This window comes from Glycine soja, chromosome 18 (genome assembly GCF_004193775.1).
Source record: "Glycine soja cultivar W05 chromosome 18, ASM419377v2, whole genome shotgun sequence".
NCBI lineage: Eukaryota > Viridiplantae > Streptophyta > Magnoliopsida > Fabales > Fabaceae > Glycine > Glycine soja.
In genome coordinates, this window is record NC_041019.1 from 56,497,228 (window position 1) to 56,513,512 (window position 16,285).

Below are 16,285 nucleotides of genomic sequence, written 5' to 3' on the forward strand. Positions count from 1 at the left end.
TATATATATATAAATTTAATTACCTAAAACTTTAATTCCTAAATAACGAGAGTTTTATATATTATAAGAGAACCCTTAATTATATATGTATATTTTTTTTAAAGAATTTTTTTATTGTAATCATTACAAATTTGTAACTTCTTATCCAAACAAAAGTGACGTGAGTGTAAAATGCTGACACTTAACTTTCACTTGATTCATTCTTAACTAAATTTAGTTCTTTAACCAAGCTTTCATGTTTGTTTATCATCATTCCTTTTAGGAATACCATCTTCTTTTTTCTAGGAATACCATCAATGCAGATATCTCATTTTTAACCTTATTAACTTCATTTTACATTTGTCATTTTGAAAATTTGTTACTATCTTTAATCATACCATATACATTCTTTAATATTTTATATACGTATTATATAAAAGATAAATAATATAGAGAATCATATTAAAAATTAAGAATAATTTGATATAGATAAAATATTAATTACAATTTTAAATTTACGTATTATCATTTAAAAATAAACAAATAAATTAACGTTAATTACTACTTTAAACTTGCTATACACGAATAATGACAAAGGTTGAAGACTTACTTCTTAAGTCAATGAATACGGGACACGGGTTCAAAACACACTTCCCTTGTCTTTTCCCACGGATATCAAATTCCTTTTTTCCCACGGACCACCGGCTCACGTAAATTCATCTCTTAATGTGGGTACATTAACTAGTCAAAGAATATTGTAAGAAAACAAGTTTTGTGTGACCCTCAATAAATTGATATGACGAGCACATAAATCAACCAAACACAAGTCTTTATGGGACCCTCAATAAACCGATACTACAAGTCTAATTTTATTAACTTATTTCATAGAAGATGATATGTGATTGTGAAATAGAGAGATGAAATTATTAGAGATTAAAGAATAATTTGTTAAAAAGGAAATATTATTGAAAATAAAATAACATAAAGTAACCATTCAAATGAATAAAGTAGAGATGAAATCACCCAAAGAAATCGCAGTTATTGAAATGACTCAATTGAGTATATTTGAGATAAAATAAAAGTCATGTTTTTATTACTGCAAAAACTATTTCATTAAAGATAATTAAAATATATTATTTTTTATACTTTATATTTATTATTTCAAAATTAAAATAGAAAAAATAATAATATTCAATTGTATAAAAACAATTGTTTATGATATATATATATATATATATATATATATATATATATATATATATATATATATATATATATAAGATAATTTATAAGACATTTAATGTTTTTTTAGGATTACTCTATTAAAGAGAATACTACTAGTTATTCAAATTGTAACTATCATCTTCGAGGTTTAAGTGGTATTAGGAATGAATTCTTAAGTAAATTATTGATTTTAAATTTTTTAGACAAAAAATGTAGTAAAAAATCCTACTAAAGATATAAATTTCTGACAAGGGTTAATTATCAACAAATGAGTAAATAATTTACATGAATATGATGATGATAAAAATTTAAAAAGTTACTTAAATAGAAAAGAAATAAAAGATGTAATGTATCATGTTATGATTCATATGAGAAAAAGTTACTTATTAAATATATAAAGTGTTTTAATCGTTCAAACTTAACAAGTTGGAGCGAAAAGTATAGTCTTCATGAGCGAGAAGTATAGTCTTCGTGAGAAAAATTGTCAAAAATAAAATGGATGTAGAAAAGAAAAAGATGATGCAAGAAGAAAACGCCAAGCCTAATCAATACATGGATAACTACAAAGTTGAATGAAGCCAAGCCCATCAACTTTTGTACAGCGAAGCAGATAACCACCCAAGAGGCCTAATAAGAAAAGGTCTTAAACAATCACGGTAAAAACTATTTCCGTGGTCAATATTATGGAGGTTCGACAAATCTTTTAGCCTGGTGCTTAACAATTAAATTTGATGACAAGGAATAATTTATAAATAAATTTAGGTTAGAATGAGCCAAAATGATTTATTTCTAACTAAGAAACAATTGTTCAAATTTGTAAAATATTTCACACCCATGATTAAATAACTGTTGATTTTAAAATTGTGTTTCAAGTTTTAAAAACCCAATATACAACTAGCTAGTATTTTAATATGAACTCAACAACCATGTGAAGAGTGGACATCTTCAAATAATTAAGAAACGGTCCATAGTACAAGTGTACAGCAACTATATATATATATATAAAGCTACTATTAATGTTTTCTTTAATTACAGCTAGTCATTCTGAAAGGCTGAAAGGTTCCAAATAAAAAACAGCAAGGAGTTTTGAAAAAAAGTGCAATCTCGATGAACAACTTGCAACTTGTTTTCTCAAATGGTTGAGTGTTGTATATAAAATAAAATAAAAAAACTCAATTTACAGTCACTATTGAAAGTGATTCAATAAAAATTGAATGACATCATTATTGTGAAGTCATGTTGCTTAGTTATTATATGTATACTTTTATAGGAATATCTCAATCATTGTATTGTTTGAACAAGTGGATTGTTTAATATATTATCTTGTGAAAGTGATGTACCACGCGAAGATTTGATTCCAAGTACAGTATATCTTTTTACATAGGTATCTTGTAAAGTACTTTGTTCTCATATTGATTATTGCAACTTCTTGTCCAAACTCCATTGCCTTGCTTGGAAGAGAAAAATGGCAACAAATGGCAAGACACCTGCGATAGGAATCGATTTGGGCACGACATACTCATGCGTTGCAGTGTGGCAGCGTGATCGAGTGGAGATCATCGCGAACGACCAAGGAAACAGAACAACACCCTCTTATGTTGCTTTCAATAACACCCAAAGGATGATTGGTGATGCTGCCAAGAACCAGGCTGCTACCAATCCAACCAACACTGTCTTTGGTAAAATACTAAACCCTTTAGCTTAATTATGCTTGCTTTAAATGGGAACTAAAATATATAAAGGTCATTTGCAATTTTTTCATTCATGAATATACTCACACGTGCATCCACACACACATACTAGTATTGGTTTAACTTCTGAAATGATCAAAATCCTAAAGGGAAGCAAGATATAAGGTTTCACATTGTTTGATAGGTTACTTGTTCGAACTTTTACTTGTCTCTTTAGATCGAGTGAGATAAATGTAAGCTTTTTTTAGCATAAATTCCCACTAAAAAACATTTTCCTTTGAATATACACTGCTTATGTTAAGAATGGCTTGGAGAGTATATATCTTGGAATATATCTTCTAAAAAATTTTAATATATCTTGGAAGGAGAAAGCTTCAATAAGACTAAGAATAAGTTTTTGAGAATGTGGAAGTTTTAAAGTGAAAAAGTGTTTTCTACTTCTCCTTAATATAAAAAGCATTTAAGAGGGTTGAAAATACAATATAGCACAGTTAGACATCACCAAAAAAATTTGACCAATTAAATACAGCATATAATTGCTTTGTAAGTACGTACTAGTAGCAATGTAGCATCAAATTGATCAATATATATATATGTGGATGGTGAGGTTGTCTGACATCATATTTTTGGGAAAGACAACTCAGTATACCTTGCTACCGTTACATATGGTCATACTCTGGATTGGGTCTGAAGATCTTTGAATTTGTTCCCTCTTGTGCTTCATTAGCCTCCTTTCTTGTTGATCTTTTCCACCACTCTTTATATATATGATATTGTTGATTTTGTGGAGAAAATTATAAAAAACAGAGGAGAGAAGAGAGACAATACGTATGCAGAGGAAATAGAATTATTCTATTATAATTCAAATTGTTCTCATCAGCGATACAATAAATAGTAAAAGATAAACTAATTAGATAACAAGATATTAGCAAAACAGAATATTAAAACTAACTTGCTCCTTAAAGATAAGAATCACTTATTTGACTAGGCTAATCCATTAAAACTGACTTACCCCTAAAATATAGGAAATCAACTTATTTACTAAATCCTATTTTAAAAATTGAAAAATAAAATATTATGCAGTTACAAAAGTATATCTTCAACACTCCTCCTTGCTTTTGGAACTGCAAACTCCAATTCTTTGAGTTTAAGATTGTTGATAGGTAGTGACTTTGTAAACATGTCAGCCAATTGATCTTTAGACTTGCAGTAAATTAAGTTCACTTCTCCACTTTGTTGCATCTTTATCAAATAATAAACTTGGATGTTGAAATGTTTAATCTTCCCATGACACACGGGATTGTTTGCAATAGCAATGGCTACTTGATTGTCAACAAAAATTCTAGTTTTGTTCTTTTTAGAAAATAGAATGTTTGACCTTGTTGAAGTGAGATACATTAGACATCCAATCAAGCTCCCACAATATCCTTCATCAATGTTATCAACACCTTCTTCCTTGCTAAACTTCTCCTTTTGATTCATTGGTGTGCTAACAGACTTGCATTCTTCCATTTGAAACTTTTTCAAATTTTCTTTTGCATATTTCCTTTTTTGCATGTTTAGCATTCTTTCAAGATGGCAATGATCAAGTCTCTTGTGCCAGAGTTCCGTGGGTGTGACTTGAGTGAAATAGGCTGTATGCTCCTCCTCTGCTGGATCAAATGAGAAGCTTTTACCTTTCATTTTAACCCTTAGAACTTCCCGGCCAAAATTGTCATAGATAAAGCAATGTTGATGTTCAAAGGACACTTTAAATCCCTTTTTAATCAACTGACCTACACTTAGCAAGTTTTGGTCAATGTTAGGTACATAAAGAACATCTGATATTAATTTGATACCTGAACACGTTGAAATTGCAACAGTTCCTTTTCCTTTTACAGGAATATAGCCACCATTCCCAATTCTGACCTTTGAGACATTAGTTGGCTTCAAATCTTTGAATAAGGTCTTATCATATGTCATGTGGTTCGTACAACCACTATCAATCAACCAACTTTTCCTTGATTCACTACTCAAGAAGCATGTGGCCACAAACAGTTGGTCCTCTTTTTCTTGATTAGCAATCTGAGCTCCCTCTTCATGGTGATTTTTGTTGGGGCAGATCACCGCTTCATGTCCTATCTGGTTGCACTTGTTACATTTTGCATCTGGTCTCCTCCAACATCTGAAAGGTGCATGACCTTTTTTGCCACAATGCTGACAAGGTGGATGATTTTTCTTTTTATCCTTACCTTTGTTTTGGTTGTTTGCATTATTTTCGCTGCTTGTTGGTTGATTCTTCTTGAAAAAAATCTTTTTTGCTTTCATCAACTTCATGATGTTTGGCGGGCAAAGCACCTTTGACAACACGATCTTGCCTCATCAACCTTCGCTGCTCTTGAGCTTGCAAGGCATGTAGCACTTCTGCCAATGTGATTTTCGACAGATCCTTTGTGTTCTCCAATGAAGCTATAGATGCTTCATACCTCTCCGGCACCGTTACCAAAATTTTCTCTACAATTCTCGAATCAGCAATATCACTTCCCAACAACTTTATCTTGTTGGGAATACCCAACAATTTGTTTGAGTATTCTTTGATTGTCTCTGACTCTTGCATCCTTTGAAGCTCAAATTCCCTCCTTAAATTCAGCACTTGCATGTTTCGTATTCTATCATCTCCAGCGTATTCCTCTTTCAAATAATCCCAAATTGCTTTGGGTGATTTAAGAGTCATGATTCTGATGAATATCATTTGTGAAACACCAGTGAACAAACATGATCTCGCATTTGCCTTCTTCATCTTTCTTTCCTTGTGATTTTTAATTTGGGTCATGGTGGGATTTTCAGGCAGCGGAAATATTTCATAATCCTCTTCCACAGCATCCCATAAATCCAAAGACTCCATGTAGGATTCCATTTTCACTTCCCAAAGATCATAATTCTCTCCATCAAAGATTGGAAGAGTTATGTGGGAAAAACTTGCTTCACCTTCCATGGTAGAAGTCCCGTAAGAATAAGGCTCTCGATACCAATTGTTGGTTTTGTGGAGGAAATTATAAAAAACATAGGAGAGAAGAGAGACAATACGTATGCAGAGGAAATAGAATTATTCTATTCTAATTCAAATTCTTCTCATCAACGATACAATAAATAGCAAAAGATAAACTAATTAGATAACAAGATATTACCAAAATAGAATATTAAAACTAACTTGCTCCTTAAAGATAAGAATCACTTATTTGACTAGGCTAATCCATTAAAACTGACTAACCCCTAAAATATAGGAAATCAACTTATTTACTAAATCCTATTTTAAAAATTGAAAAATAAAATATTATGCAGTTACAAAAGTATATCTTCAACATGATATAATGGCTATAATGTCGGTTTTTTGGAGCTTGTCTTCCCCCAAATATTGGGGAAAACTGATTCTGTGTAATGTAATAAAATCATTTTTTTACAAATTGTAATAAAATCTTATTACATAACTAACATACTGTATTAGTTTTTATTTAATTAAAAAGTTTGAATGTGTTTTATTGAATACGCACCTAAACTTCTTTTTTTCTACAAGGTCAACACATTTTTTTAATAAAAATGCAACTATAAAAGCTTCGCTCTTTTGCTATGACTTTTCTATAACGGTTCTTCTCCTGTTGCAATTATTATATATAGGAATAATATGGATGACGATGCCAGCTTTTCAAGTTTTGAAGTCAAATCTCCTTACTATAAGCAAACCGGCCGTATGAAAGCTTTCTCCTTCCTCTTGTAAAGGATAAAGCATATATAGTATAAAGAATAAAATACATAATTATTCTTAATTAAAAATTAATGATTAAATTTTGATAATTTTATAATTTATTTATATATTTTATTATAATTTTAATCATTAATAAAAAACAACTATTATTAATATATTTTTATCTTCTAAAATATACTCTAGTACACCCTTTAAAAACGACAAATCTATAAATCTTGTGATATTATATTAACTGTCAATATTCTATATATATATGATTAATTATATCATATATCCTAACTGTTAATTATTATATGAGAAATTGAGAGTGGATCTTCTAGTGAAAATAAATATTTTTGGGAATGAATATCATATCACTTTTCCTTTATAAAATATTACTATTTTAGATTACAACATGTTTAGATATAAGTTGGGCTCAGTAAGTTCACATTCTAGTGCTCTTTTTATTAAGAAGCAAAAAATCAAATCATTGCTGAGCTTGCATATGAATGTGGGCTTGCAACCTCTTAAAAAAACATCATGTTAGTATTTCATCAAGCTCACCCTAAAACATAAGAGTTTAAATGCTATATATGTTCAGTGTAAAAAAATTTATTTTGTTAGTCCATTCAAAATTATATTATCATTATTATAAAAAAAATTAATTATATAATAATTTGTGATGGGAGCAGAATGCAAAAACTCTTTCTTTATTTATTCCTACTATTGTTATTATTATTTGCATGCTACATAATGCTATCATCATTATATCTAAGGATTTATTAGAGTGTCTCCGATGTGGTCCCAACATTTTGATTGTTGATGACATGATGGCTACGTATAGCAATTTAAAATACTATATATATCACTGAATATAATGAGACTTGTTTTATTTTGTAGACGCAAAGCGCCTAATTGGTAGGAGATTTAGTGATCAAGAGGTTCAAAGTGATATGGAGCTATGGCCATTCAAAGTCATTGCTGATGTTAATGGCAAACCAATGATTGCTGTTGATTACAATTGTGAGAAAAAGCAATTTTCTGCAGAAGAAATTTCATCCATGGTTTTGGCAAAGATGCTTGACATTGCAGAGTCTTTCCTTGGATCAACAGTGAAGAATGCTGTTATCACTGTGCCTGCTTACTTCAATGATTCTCAGCGACAAGCTACTAAAGATGCTGGTGCCATTGCTGGCCTCAATGTTTTGAGAATCCTCCATGAGCCAACTGCTGCTGCAATTGCATATCGGCTTGAAATGAAAAATTGTAATAATGATAGAAGGAACGTTTTTGTGTTTGATCTTGGTGGTGGTACTTTGGATGTGTCTCTTCTTGTTTTTGAGAAGGATCATATCCGAGTTAAGGCAACATCTGGAGACACTCACCTCGGAGGAGAGGACTTCGATAACAATATGGTGACTTACTGTGTGAAAGAGTTTAAGAGAAAGAATAAAATGGACATTAGTGGAAACAAAAGAGCCCTTAGGAGGTTGAGGACTGCTTGTGAGAAAGCAAAGAGGATACTCTCATGCTCTACAATGACCACCATTGAGGTAGACTCTTTGTATGATGGTATTGATTTCCACTCATCAATAAGTCGCGCAAAGTTTGAGGAACTCAACAAGGACTACCTTAACAAGTGTATTGAGTTTGTAGGGAAGTGTCTGATAGATGCTAAGATGGACAAGAGTAGTGTTCATGATGTTGTCCTCGCAGGTGGATCTACTAGGATTCCCAAATTGCAGCAACTATTAAGTGACTTCTTTGATGGGAAGGATCTCTGCAAATGCATCAATGCTGATGAGGCCGTTGCATATGGTGCTGCTGTCCATGCTTATATGCTTAATGGTGAGTCCAGTGAGAAGGTTCAAAACGCTTCACTTTGGGAAGTCACTCCTCTTTCCCTTGGGTTGCAAGAAGATGGAGGTATCATGAAAGTAATCATTCCTAGGAATACTAGCATTCCTACAAAGATGGAAGATGTACTCACAACACATTTTGATAACCAAACCAATATCTTGATTCATGTATACGAGGGTGAGAGGAAAAGAACTAGAGACAACAACTTGTTGGGTAAGTTTGTGCTAGAAATTCCTCCAGTTCCGCGTGGTGTTCCTCAAATTAGCGTTTGCTTTGAACTTGATTATGATGGCATCCTACATGTTTCTGCCGAGGAAAAATCTAGGGGAATATCCAAGAAGCTGGCCATAACAAATGACAAAGGAAGGCTTTCGAAGAAAGAAATTGAAAGGATGATATCAGAAGCAGAGAAGTACAAAGCTGAAGATGAGATGTATAGGAACAAGGTACAATCAAGGCATGCATTGGAGAAGTACGCTTACAACATGAGGGATGCTATAAACATTAAGGAGATTAGCTTGAAGCTTTCTCCAGAAGACAAGAAAAATATCAATGATGCAATTGATTCTGCCTTAGAGTGGCTCGAGGTCAGCATGGATGCAAAACAAAATGATTTTGACAACATGCGGAGCACTCTTTCTAGCGTTTTTAATCCAGTTATTGTGAAGATGATAAAGGATGAGGATAATGTTGCGCCTCCAGATACTGTTGCTAGCTCTGGTAGCAATAGTGTGAAGAATGGCTTGTTATCAATATTGGCAAATTTTGCTCTCGAGGCAGTGTATTCAGCTGCTACAGGTGATATCATTGGATTTGCTTCCGTGATTGTTGACTGTTTGTCAAATTAGTTAGTTTATTAAAACTTGGTAAAATGTCAATAGAGCAAGCGGTAAATAAACAGCTTCTTATTCAAAGTGTGAGTTTCTGACTAGGAACTATTATGAGATTAATTAATGTGTAAGACTTGTTTTCTGGTGTATCTGATCCCATTTTATCAGATTGATTTCTTTTTCCTGCATCTTGTCATGCATTGCTGGTAGTAATAACAAAAAGACGTTCTGGTTAAAAGAATTGGGGAAATTCGCTCTCAAAGCAGTATTTTTAGCTGAGGAGAAGCAAAATGAATAGCATGCTATCAACCTTAAAGGTGGCAGTTTCTGTTGTTAATGTTGTAATACATGATTTCTGGTGTATGTGATCCCTTTTGTCAGAATGGTTTATTTTTCTCTTCCTACTGCATCTTGTTATGCACTATACTACTGCTATTGGTGTTTTACGACGTTTCATTAGAATCTACTGTGCCCTCATGATATGTGTCATATTCTTTTCAAGAACCAATGGAGAAATTCGTTTGCTCAGGAGTCTAGTTAGTAACTTGGGGTGACTGGAATTAAAATATGAATTATATTTTATTCCTCTTTTCGTTAGAACTCTCATTCGTTATAGTCTCTTTTTTTCAAACAAACAGCCGTCTAATGATTCACGAACTGTATTTCCTCTAAAAATTTAGATTGATACATTAAACAGAAAATCATGTATTACAACATTGTAATCCTCATTCTGTTCTGAAATATAATCTCCAATAAAAAATATAGCTACTAGAAGCATATCTAGGAGAAGAATATATATATATATATATATATATATATATAAGTCATTTCTTAATAGAGGTCCTCTTATCTTTTAAAAAAGTTATATGAGAATTTTTATAAATTAATTAATGAAAGATTCGTTATTTTTTTCTGTTAAAAGTGTTTCAAAACAAATTTAACCTCCGTTACATATTGATGATGAGTATATTGCGACTCTGTCAATCTTAACATTTTTATTTGATGATCTATTCCTGTTTTGCATTACTTGTTCCAGGATTGGTCTTGTGCACGGCTTTCTCGTTCCTTTGAATATATATTTTTTCTTTGCTAAGAAAAATGTTAATTCAGTGTATTTCTTTTTTTTAAAAAAAATATATCTTATCCAATAGTGTGTTTCTTAAGAAGAAATTAACCAAGGTGCAAGACCAACCAAAGACCCTTTCATTAATTAATTAACAATCAATTCCTTGGTTCTGTATAAAGGATATGATGATCATATATTACTTGGTTTCATGCTCTAAGAGAGGCCAATCAAGTTGATTGCTTAGCTAACTTTGCTAACTCTCTGGATAGTCATTTGACCTCGAATTCCTTTCCTATTCTTACTCGGTTACTCCAAAAGCCATATCATATGTATATGTCTATGTCTATGTGTCACACTTTGTTCATTTGCAGGAAGGCATTAATTAATCAAATTCAAGTCAAGCTGAGATGAAAGAGAAATCAAACAGATGACAAATTTAGCAGTTACTTACTGCAATTCACTCTTTAAACTCCTTTCATGAAATATAAAAGCATTGTACTCTGAAAACTCAGCTTTCCTAAGTTTAGCTTGCCAGAATCGTGAACAATCGGATTCTATTTAAATATATGAAATTATCCCATGTTTGGTATCATCCACTAATAGTGATTTACAAAAGACAAATCAACATGATAATTAATATAAGGATTCTATTAAAGCATAGAATAACACCATTATTTTATATCTCTAATTTGTGGTTTTATTAAATACCAATCGACATGATAATACAAGCAAAATAGACCAGACTAGACTTATTCATTCAAGCTGTATTTGTTTAGCCAAAATCGATTTGAAAGAGTGCACATTTTCGTGAAGTTTCATATTATTTTTATTATATAACATGCATCGAAAGAATTCTTGACTATTTTTTAACGATGGCCAGAGGTTAAAGAAAAAGTTATTAGAATTAATTTTATCATTTTGAGATAGATCGAGTAGAAGTGGTTGAGCTTGACATGCTCTTCTATCCAGATGCGTTTCATGTTTTATTTTGGTCGTAATTCTGAAAAGAATTTGAGACTTAAATATCAAAATATGAATATAAACAAAATCTTTAAGGTTAGTAATTTATTTTTAAAATCCCTATAAGAATTTTAATTAACTTTACTATTAACAATTTGGATACAAAAAATTGCAAATCCTGGTTCACTTCTTACAGTTCTTTGTAATACACTCTTTAATAGTTGAATTGTGTTATTCATACAACAATTCTTATAACAATTTCATACGTCTATCTTTCTCATTTATAATATACTATACTTTTCTCTCTTTATCTCTCTTAATTATACAATTTGATGTGCTAGTAGTTGTACAAATAAGATTTCTCTTAATAGTGACTTCCATAGCAATGGCTTCAGCATGGAGTCTAGAATATTCAACTATGACAATTAGGTCAAGGAGTCCATACACAGCCTAGCCAGTCTCAGTCTCTGATTCATGACTACAATGGTTACCCAGGTTTGGTGCATATCCTTTTCAATACTAGATATTAGGAGCGCCTTTTTCTCTATGTACCTACTCTGGTTATTATACGATCACTTTCCCCAGTCCCAATGACAATATTAAAATATAATCTTGTATCTTAGTGAAAACCATGAACATTTCGAATAATTGAAGACTAATTAATACTTTCTCCCGTTGGAGATGCCCTGGAAGGCTGAAACTAGATTATAAGGAAACTTGAGCAACTTATTGTTCTGGGATTGTAGACTTTGTTTCGGATGCTGAGCTTCTCTTACTTTAATACGATTAAAGATCCCCATACTCAAGTTGATTATTAATTATCATGTTGTACAATTGCCTTCTTATTTATTGAATGCCATATTAAATATGGTTGTCTCTGATCATTTTGTTTCTTAACTGCTGGTGTCACGTCAGGAATGTGCGGACAAATTGGAGGTTGACCTAAGGAGCAAAGGACTTTGTTTGGTTTCCATATCAGGCAGAGATAAAGTGACAATGGAAAACCAGATTCATCATGCTTCAGCCTCAAGAATTTTCCAGTCCTGACATTTCTAATTCAACAATTATGAACTGTATGATGCTGACAATGAACATATTTAGGGGCATAGATCCTTTATAAGCAAGGTTGAAAATAAGTTGGCCCATAATAGTCTTCAGGACATCAATTTGAACATGTACTAAGATATTGATTGCATATTTATGGACATGTTTGGGGCCGTAGTTCTTTTAACATTTCTCACAAGAAAACAATTGATTGCATATATTCAGTTTACATCAATTTTAACACGTAATGAGCAATACTTAAACGCGCATGCTTGTCTTCAGGATATGGGGCATGAAATAAGAGACCAAATCCACTTACGTATGAGTTTATTTTGTAAGCTTTACTCTTCAAGCTTTTAGTCACAATTTCATCTCTAATCCTATTTCCACTCAAATTTTAGAAGCCCCAGCCACAGAAAATATATTCTTACCATGTCTCTTTCAACCAAATACCAAAGCCAAGCCAATGGTAAAAGACGCTTACGGTACACCATTCTTGAAAAAATCCAACTTCACAATATCAATATTAACTCATAATTATATTCAATTATCAAGTAAAATGTCCGCCTACCATTATAAAAGATCATTTTATCTATATACTATAAACTATAAGTTTCATGCTTCAATTGGTTCAACTTTTCACATCAACACAAGCCCAAAACCACACCAGCAATTCTTTACAGCTAATCACAGTCTTCAGAAATTACATTGGACGTCAACCTGCCATGTTGAAGTCGCCTGCTGGCTGGTATAAGTCGTAGTTCTCAGGTGCTTCCATTTTTCCAGTAAGATAGTCACTCGCTGCAAAAATTAATAGAACATTCTTGATTGTCAAATTCTTTGATAAAGAAAGGTTCATGTATGAAGATATAGTAACCCTTTGCCAAATTTCCAAATTAAAACTAGAAGGTAATTTTCACCACACAAGAAAATGATACTCATCAAAATGGTTTCTGGAGATGCCCGAATATGCAAAGTATAGGATAAAGGGATGTTTAAACAAGGACAAAACTTAGATCAAGTTCCTTATATCCTTACCATCAAGTTCTCCATTCAAATGATGACATGTGAATATTCTTTCCAATAACAAATAACTTCTATTAGATATGTATTGAAGAATTTTAAATAAATATGCATGTGTTATCATTTAAATGGAGATGTAAAGAACTTGATCTAAGCCTTGTCGTATAAATAAATAATGATATAAGATATAGAAAATCTCAAATGCAAGAAAGTAAATTATACAAGTACTAATGCTTATTGTGGAATGATAATAACACATTTCTCAACACACAATCATGGGGAGACTTGCCTATCCTTGCAGAAACTTATCAAAACTTCTAATGTGGCATTAAGAACCAATTTCGGCTGCAAAATTTTAATTGAATGCTTTTCCAAAATCATGGCTCAATTGGGGAAAGAAAACAACGGAAATGAAAATACTTGAGGAATCATTTGTCGACTGAATATATGTAAAAAAAAAAATTACTAAATTACAAGTTCAGGCTTAACCCATTGAGCCTAAAATACTCAACTATTACAAGGCTCAATATGGGCTCATTAAGCTTGAGTAAAGCAAGAGCTGAGCTTGAGCCCAAAAACTGAGCTCGATTTCTCATTGAGATAAACTTGAGCTAGGCATAACTCCAGTTAGCTTGACTCAAGAATCATGATGGGGGGACCCACAGCCCAAAGTCACTAAAGTTACAAGAGAAGATGCCCAAGGCAGGGAGCACCTGAAACACATGATCAGCATACAAGGTACAATGAACCCAATTAGAATTGAAGAGAGGGACTAACTAACTGCCTAACGGCGGTGTCAGCAAAGGAAGGAATGTTGTGTGATGTGTGGATGAGAAAGGATATATAAGCATTCCAACAGGGTATGGTGGGAGGAGGGGAACAGAGACTAAGGACCTTGGGAGAGAGCTAGGCCTCTTGAATACTTACAGTGATTGTTTCCATTCTCTTCTTCATACTTCCTTGTAAACACTGCTATAATTAGGTCTTGGATCACCTTGATCAGGCATAATACTAAATAATACATTTCATTTCATCTCCCTTTTCTTTGTCAATTTCCTAGTACCTATCAACTGACTTACAACTTATAACAATATCACATTAGAGAACATTAATTTTACCTTTACTTGACTAATATAAGGACAAGTACAGAAAGAGAGCACAAGAAGTTACATACTTGAGTTCGATAGCAGCCCATCAAAAACAGGCACATGATTGAAATTTCTTGTAGATCTTAAACTTGCATCAGATGGGAACACAGAATCTGGTTTGTTGGACTCTGGATTCAAGTACTGCAAACTGCCATGGTTCTGGAAGCCTAAATTATCATCAGCAGGCACAGCAGAAACGCTAGGAGGGGACTGAAATTCGTCCGGCTTTGTCTTCTTATCCTTAGAATCAACCTCAGTCTCCACTTCCGATTCAGCATTAGCACTAGGTGCCACATTCTGCTGCTTTCTTTTGGAGCGAGCACGCCTGTTCTGGAACCAATTATACACATTGGTCTCAGAAATCTGGCCATGCTGGCTGAGCTCATTAGTGATCTCCTTGATCTTTTCCTTGGTGGGGGTTCCAGTCCCTTGATCAAATATTCGCTCAAGAATCTGAAGCTGCATAGCGGACGGAGTCCACCGCTGCCTTGAAGCTATTTTGTGCCCACCAGACCCCAACAATGGATCACAATACATATTCCCCAGCCTAATCCCTGACAATAAAAACACAAATTAATCATTATTACTATGAGTCAATGGTATACAGCTATATGCATGAACGGCATAAAAGATTTTTAAACTATTATTCAATCACAAACTATATCATATATCATAATAAGTTCATCTGCTTTTACAAAACTAATTACCTTAAAAGTCATATCAAACAATGATCTCTTCATTAAATTAGTGCATAGAAATATCTCCTTCATTAAATTATACTTGAACAATTTGGCAGCATAGCAAGAGATATACATCAGGCAGTTTATTAATTTAAACACTCATGTCTGATTTAATAATAATTCGATGAGCAGGATGCATTCCATTCCCACCAATAAAAAAGAATATAACTAATAACTCTTTCAATTCAAAAAAAAAAAAAAACAGTGCAAAAAATTGCTAACTATTTAAGATTAAATCCGGATTCTTTCATTAAATCAGCTCATACGTTATACTTACACACTGTAACTCATTATATCAAATCAGGTCATACGTTATAATTAGGCAGTGGCATAGTAGGAAAAATATACTGTAGGAAGTTTACTAAATTAAATTAAACACTCATGGGAAAGTAAACTAACATTAACTGATCATAACGGTGAAAGATGAATTGAATTTCACCTGCAAGATCTTGGTGCGAGGAGATGTTTTTGTGCATTTCGATGAGTTGTTCACAGATGGTTGCGTAAACTGCAATCTGTTTGCGCAGAGTCTCGAGCTGTTCGTCGGTCATCACTTTCACGTACATCATTTCCGCGTTCCCATTCGGTTGCCAACGCTGCTTCTGCCACTCCATCACGTTCACCATCTCCTTCAAAACTGCGATCACACGTGTCTACAATATTTTATTTATAAACCCTAACTAACAATGAAACGACGATAAAGAGAAGAATGGAAGAGAAAGAAAGGTAACAGTGTCTGACATGTGAGCAGAGAGAGTTGCGTTGGTGTCAGAGACTCAGAGGCGTTTGTTAGCACTTGGCAGCGATTCGAAGCTGTGTCGGCGGCGTACGATGCGGGGAGACAATAAGAAAGAAGGAACAGACCAAGGATAGGGTTTGTCTTATTCCAATGTCTTGAGGGATATTCTTGTCCGAAACAAGATACATGTTCCTAGCTGGGCTTTTTATTTCCGGAACATTCCTAGGTTCTTTTGGAATCAAGAAACTATATTTTGGAAA

General features: G+C 32.8%; 2 protein-coding genes across 3 annotated transcripts; one reads left to right on the forward strand and one right to left on the reverse strand.

Annotated features, from left to right (window-relative positions):
• The first annotated feature begins 2,578 nt into the window (after nucleotides 1-2,578).
• LOC114395245 (heat shock cognate 70 kDa protein 2-like) lies at nucleotides 2,579-9,751 on the forward strand. Its single transcript, XM_028356971.1, has 2 exons — nucleotides 2,579-2,882; nucleotides 7,516-9,751. The coding sequence occupies exons 1-2, from the start codon at nucleotides 2,669-2,671 to the stop codon at nucleotides 9,321-9,323; spliced, it is 2,022 nt and encodes a 673-aa protein (XP_028212772.1). The 5' UTR covers nucleotides 2,579-2,668; the 3' UTR covers nucleotides 9,324-9,751.
• A 3,120-nt stretch (nucleotides 9,752-12,871) lies between these two features.
• Nucleotides 12,872-16,203, reverse strand: LOC114395263 (WUSCHEL-related homeobox 8-like). 2 transcript variants are annotated; one of them, XM_028356996.1, is made up of 4 exons: nucleotides 16,028-16,203; nucleotides 15,726-15,939; nucleotides 14,573-15,100; nucleotides 12,872-13,176 (listed from the first exon to the last, which is right to left on the reverse strand). In XM_028356996.1, the coding sequence occupies exons 2-4, from the start codon at nucleotides 15,910-15,912 to the stop codon at nucleotides 13,091-13,093; spliced, it is 801 nt and encodes a 266-aa protein (XP_028212797.1). In that variant the 5' UTR covers nucleotides 15,913-15,939; nucleotides 16,028-16,203; the 3' UTR covers nucleotides 12,872-13,090. The 2 variants fall into 2 exon arrangements, with proteins under 2 accessions (XP_028212797.1, XP_028212796.1); XM_028356995.1 differs by having other exon boundaries at nucleotides 15,726-15,923; nucleotides 16,028-16,202.
• Nucleotides 16,204-16,285: the final 82 nt, after the last annotated feature.

Coding starts and splice junctions, on each gene's coding strand:
- LOC114395245 (XM_028356971.1), top strand. CDS start 2,669: ATGGCAACAAATGGCAAGACACCTGCGATAGGAATCGATTTGGGCACG. Junction 2,883..7,515: donor TCCAACCAACACTGTCTTTG/GTAAAATACTAA, acceptor TTTATTTTGTAG/ACGCAAAGCGCCTAATTGGT.
- LOC114395263 (XM_028356996.1), bottom strand. CDS start 15,912: ATGGTGAACGTGATGGAGTGGCAGAAGCAGCGTTGGCAACCGAATGGG. Junction 15,101..15,725: donor CTCGCACCAAGATCTTGCAG/GTGAAATTCAAT, acceptor TTTTATTGTCAG/GGATTAGGCTGGGGAATATG. Junction 13,177..14,572: donor TGGGCTGCTATCGAACTCAA/GTATGTAACTTC, acceptor TAATTTTTGCAG/CGAGTGACTATCTTACTGGA.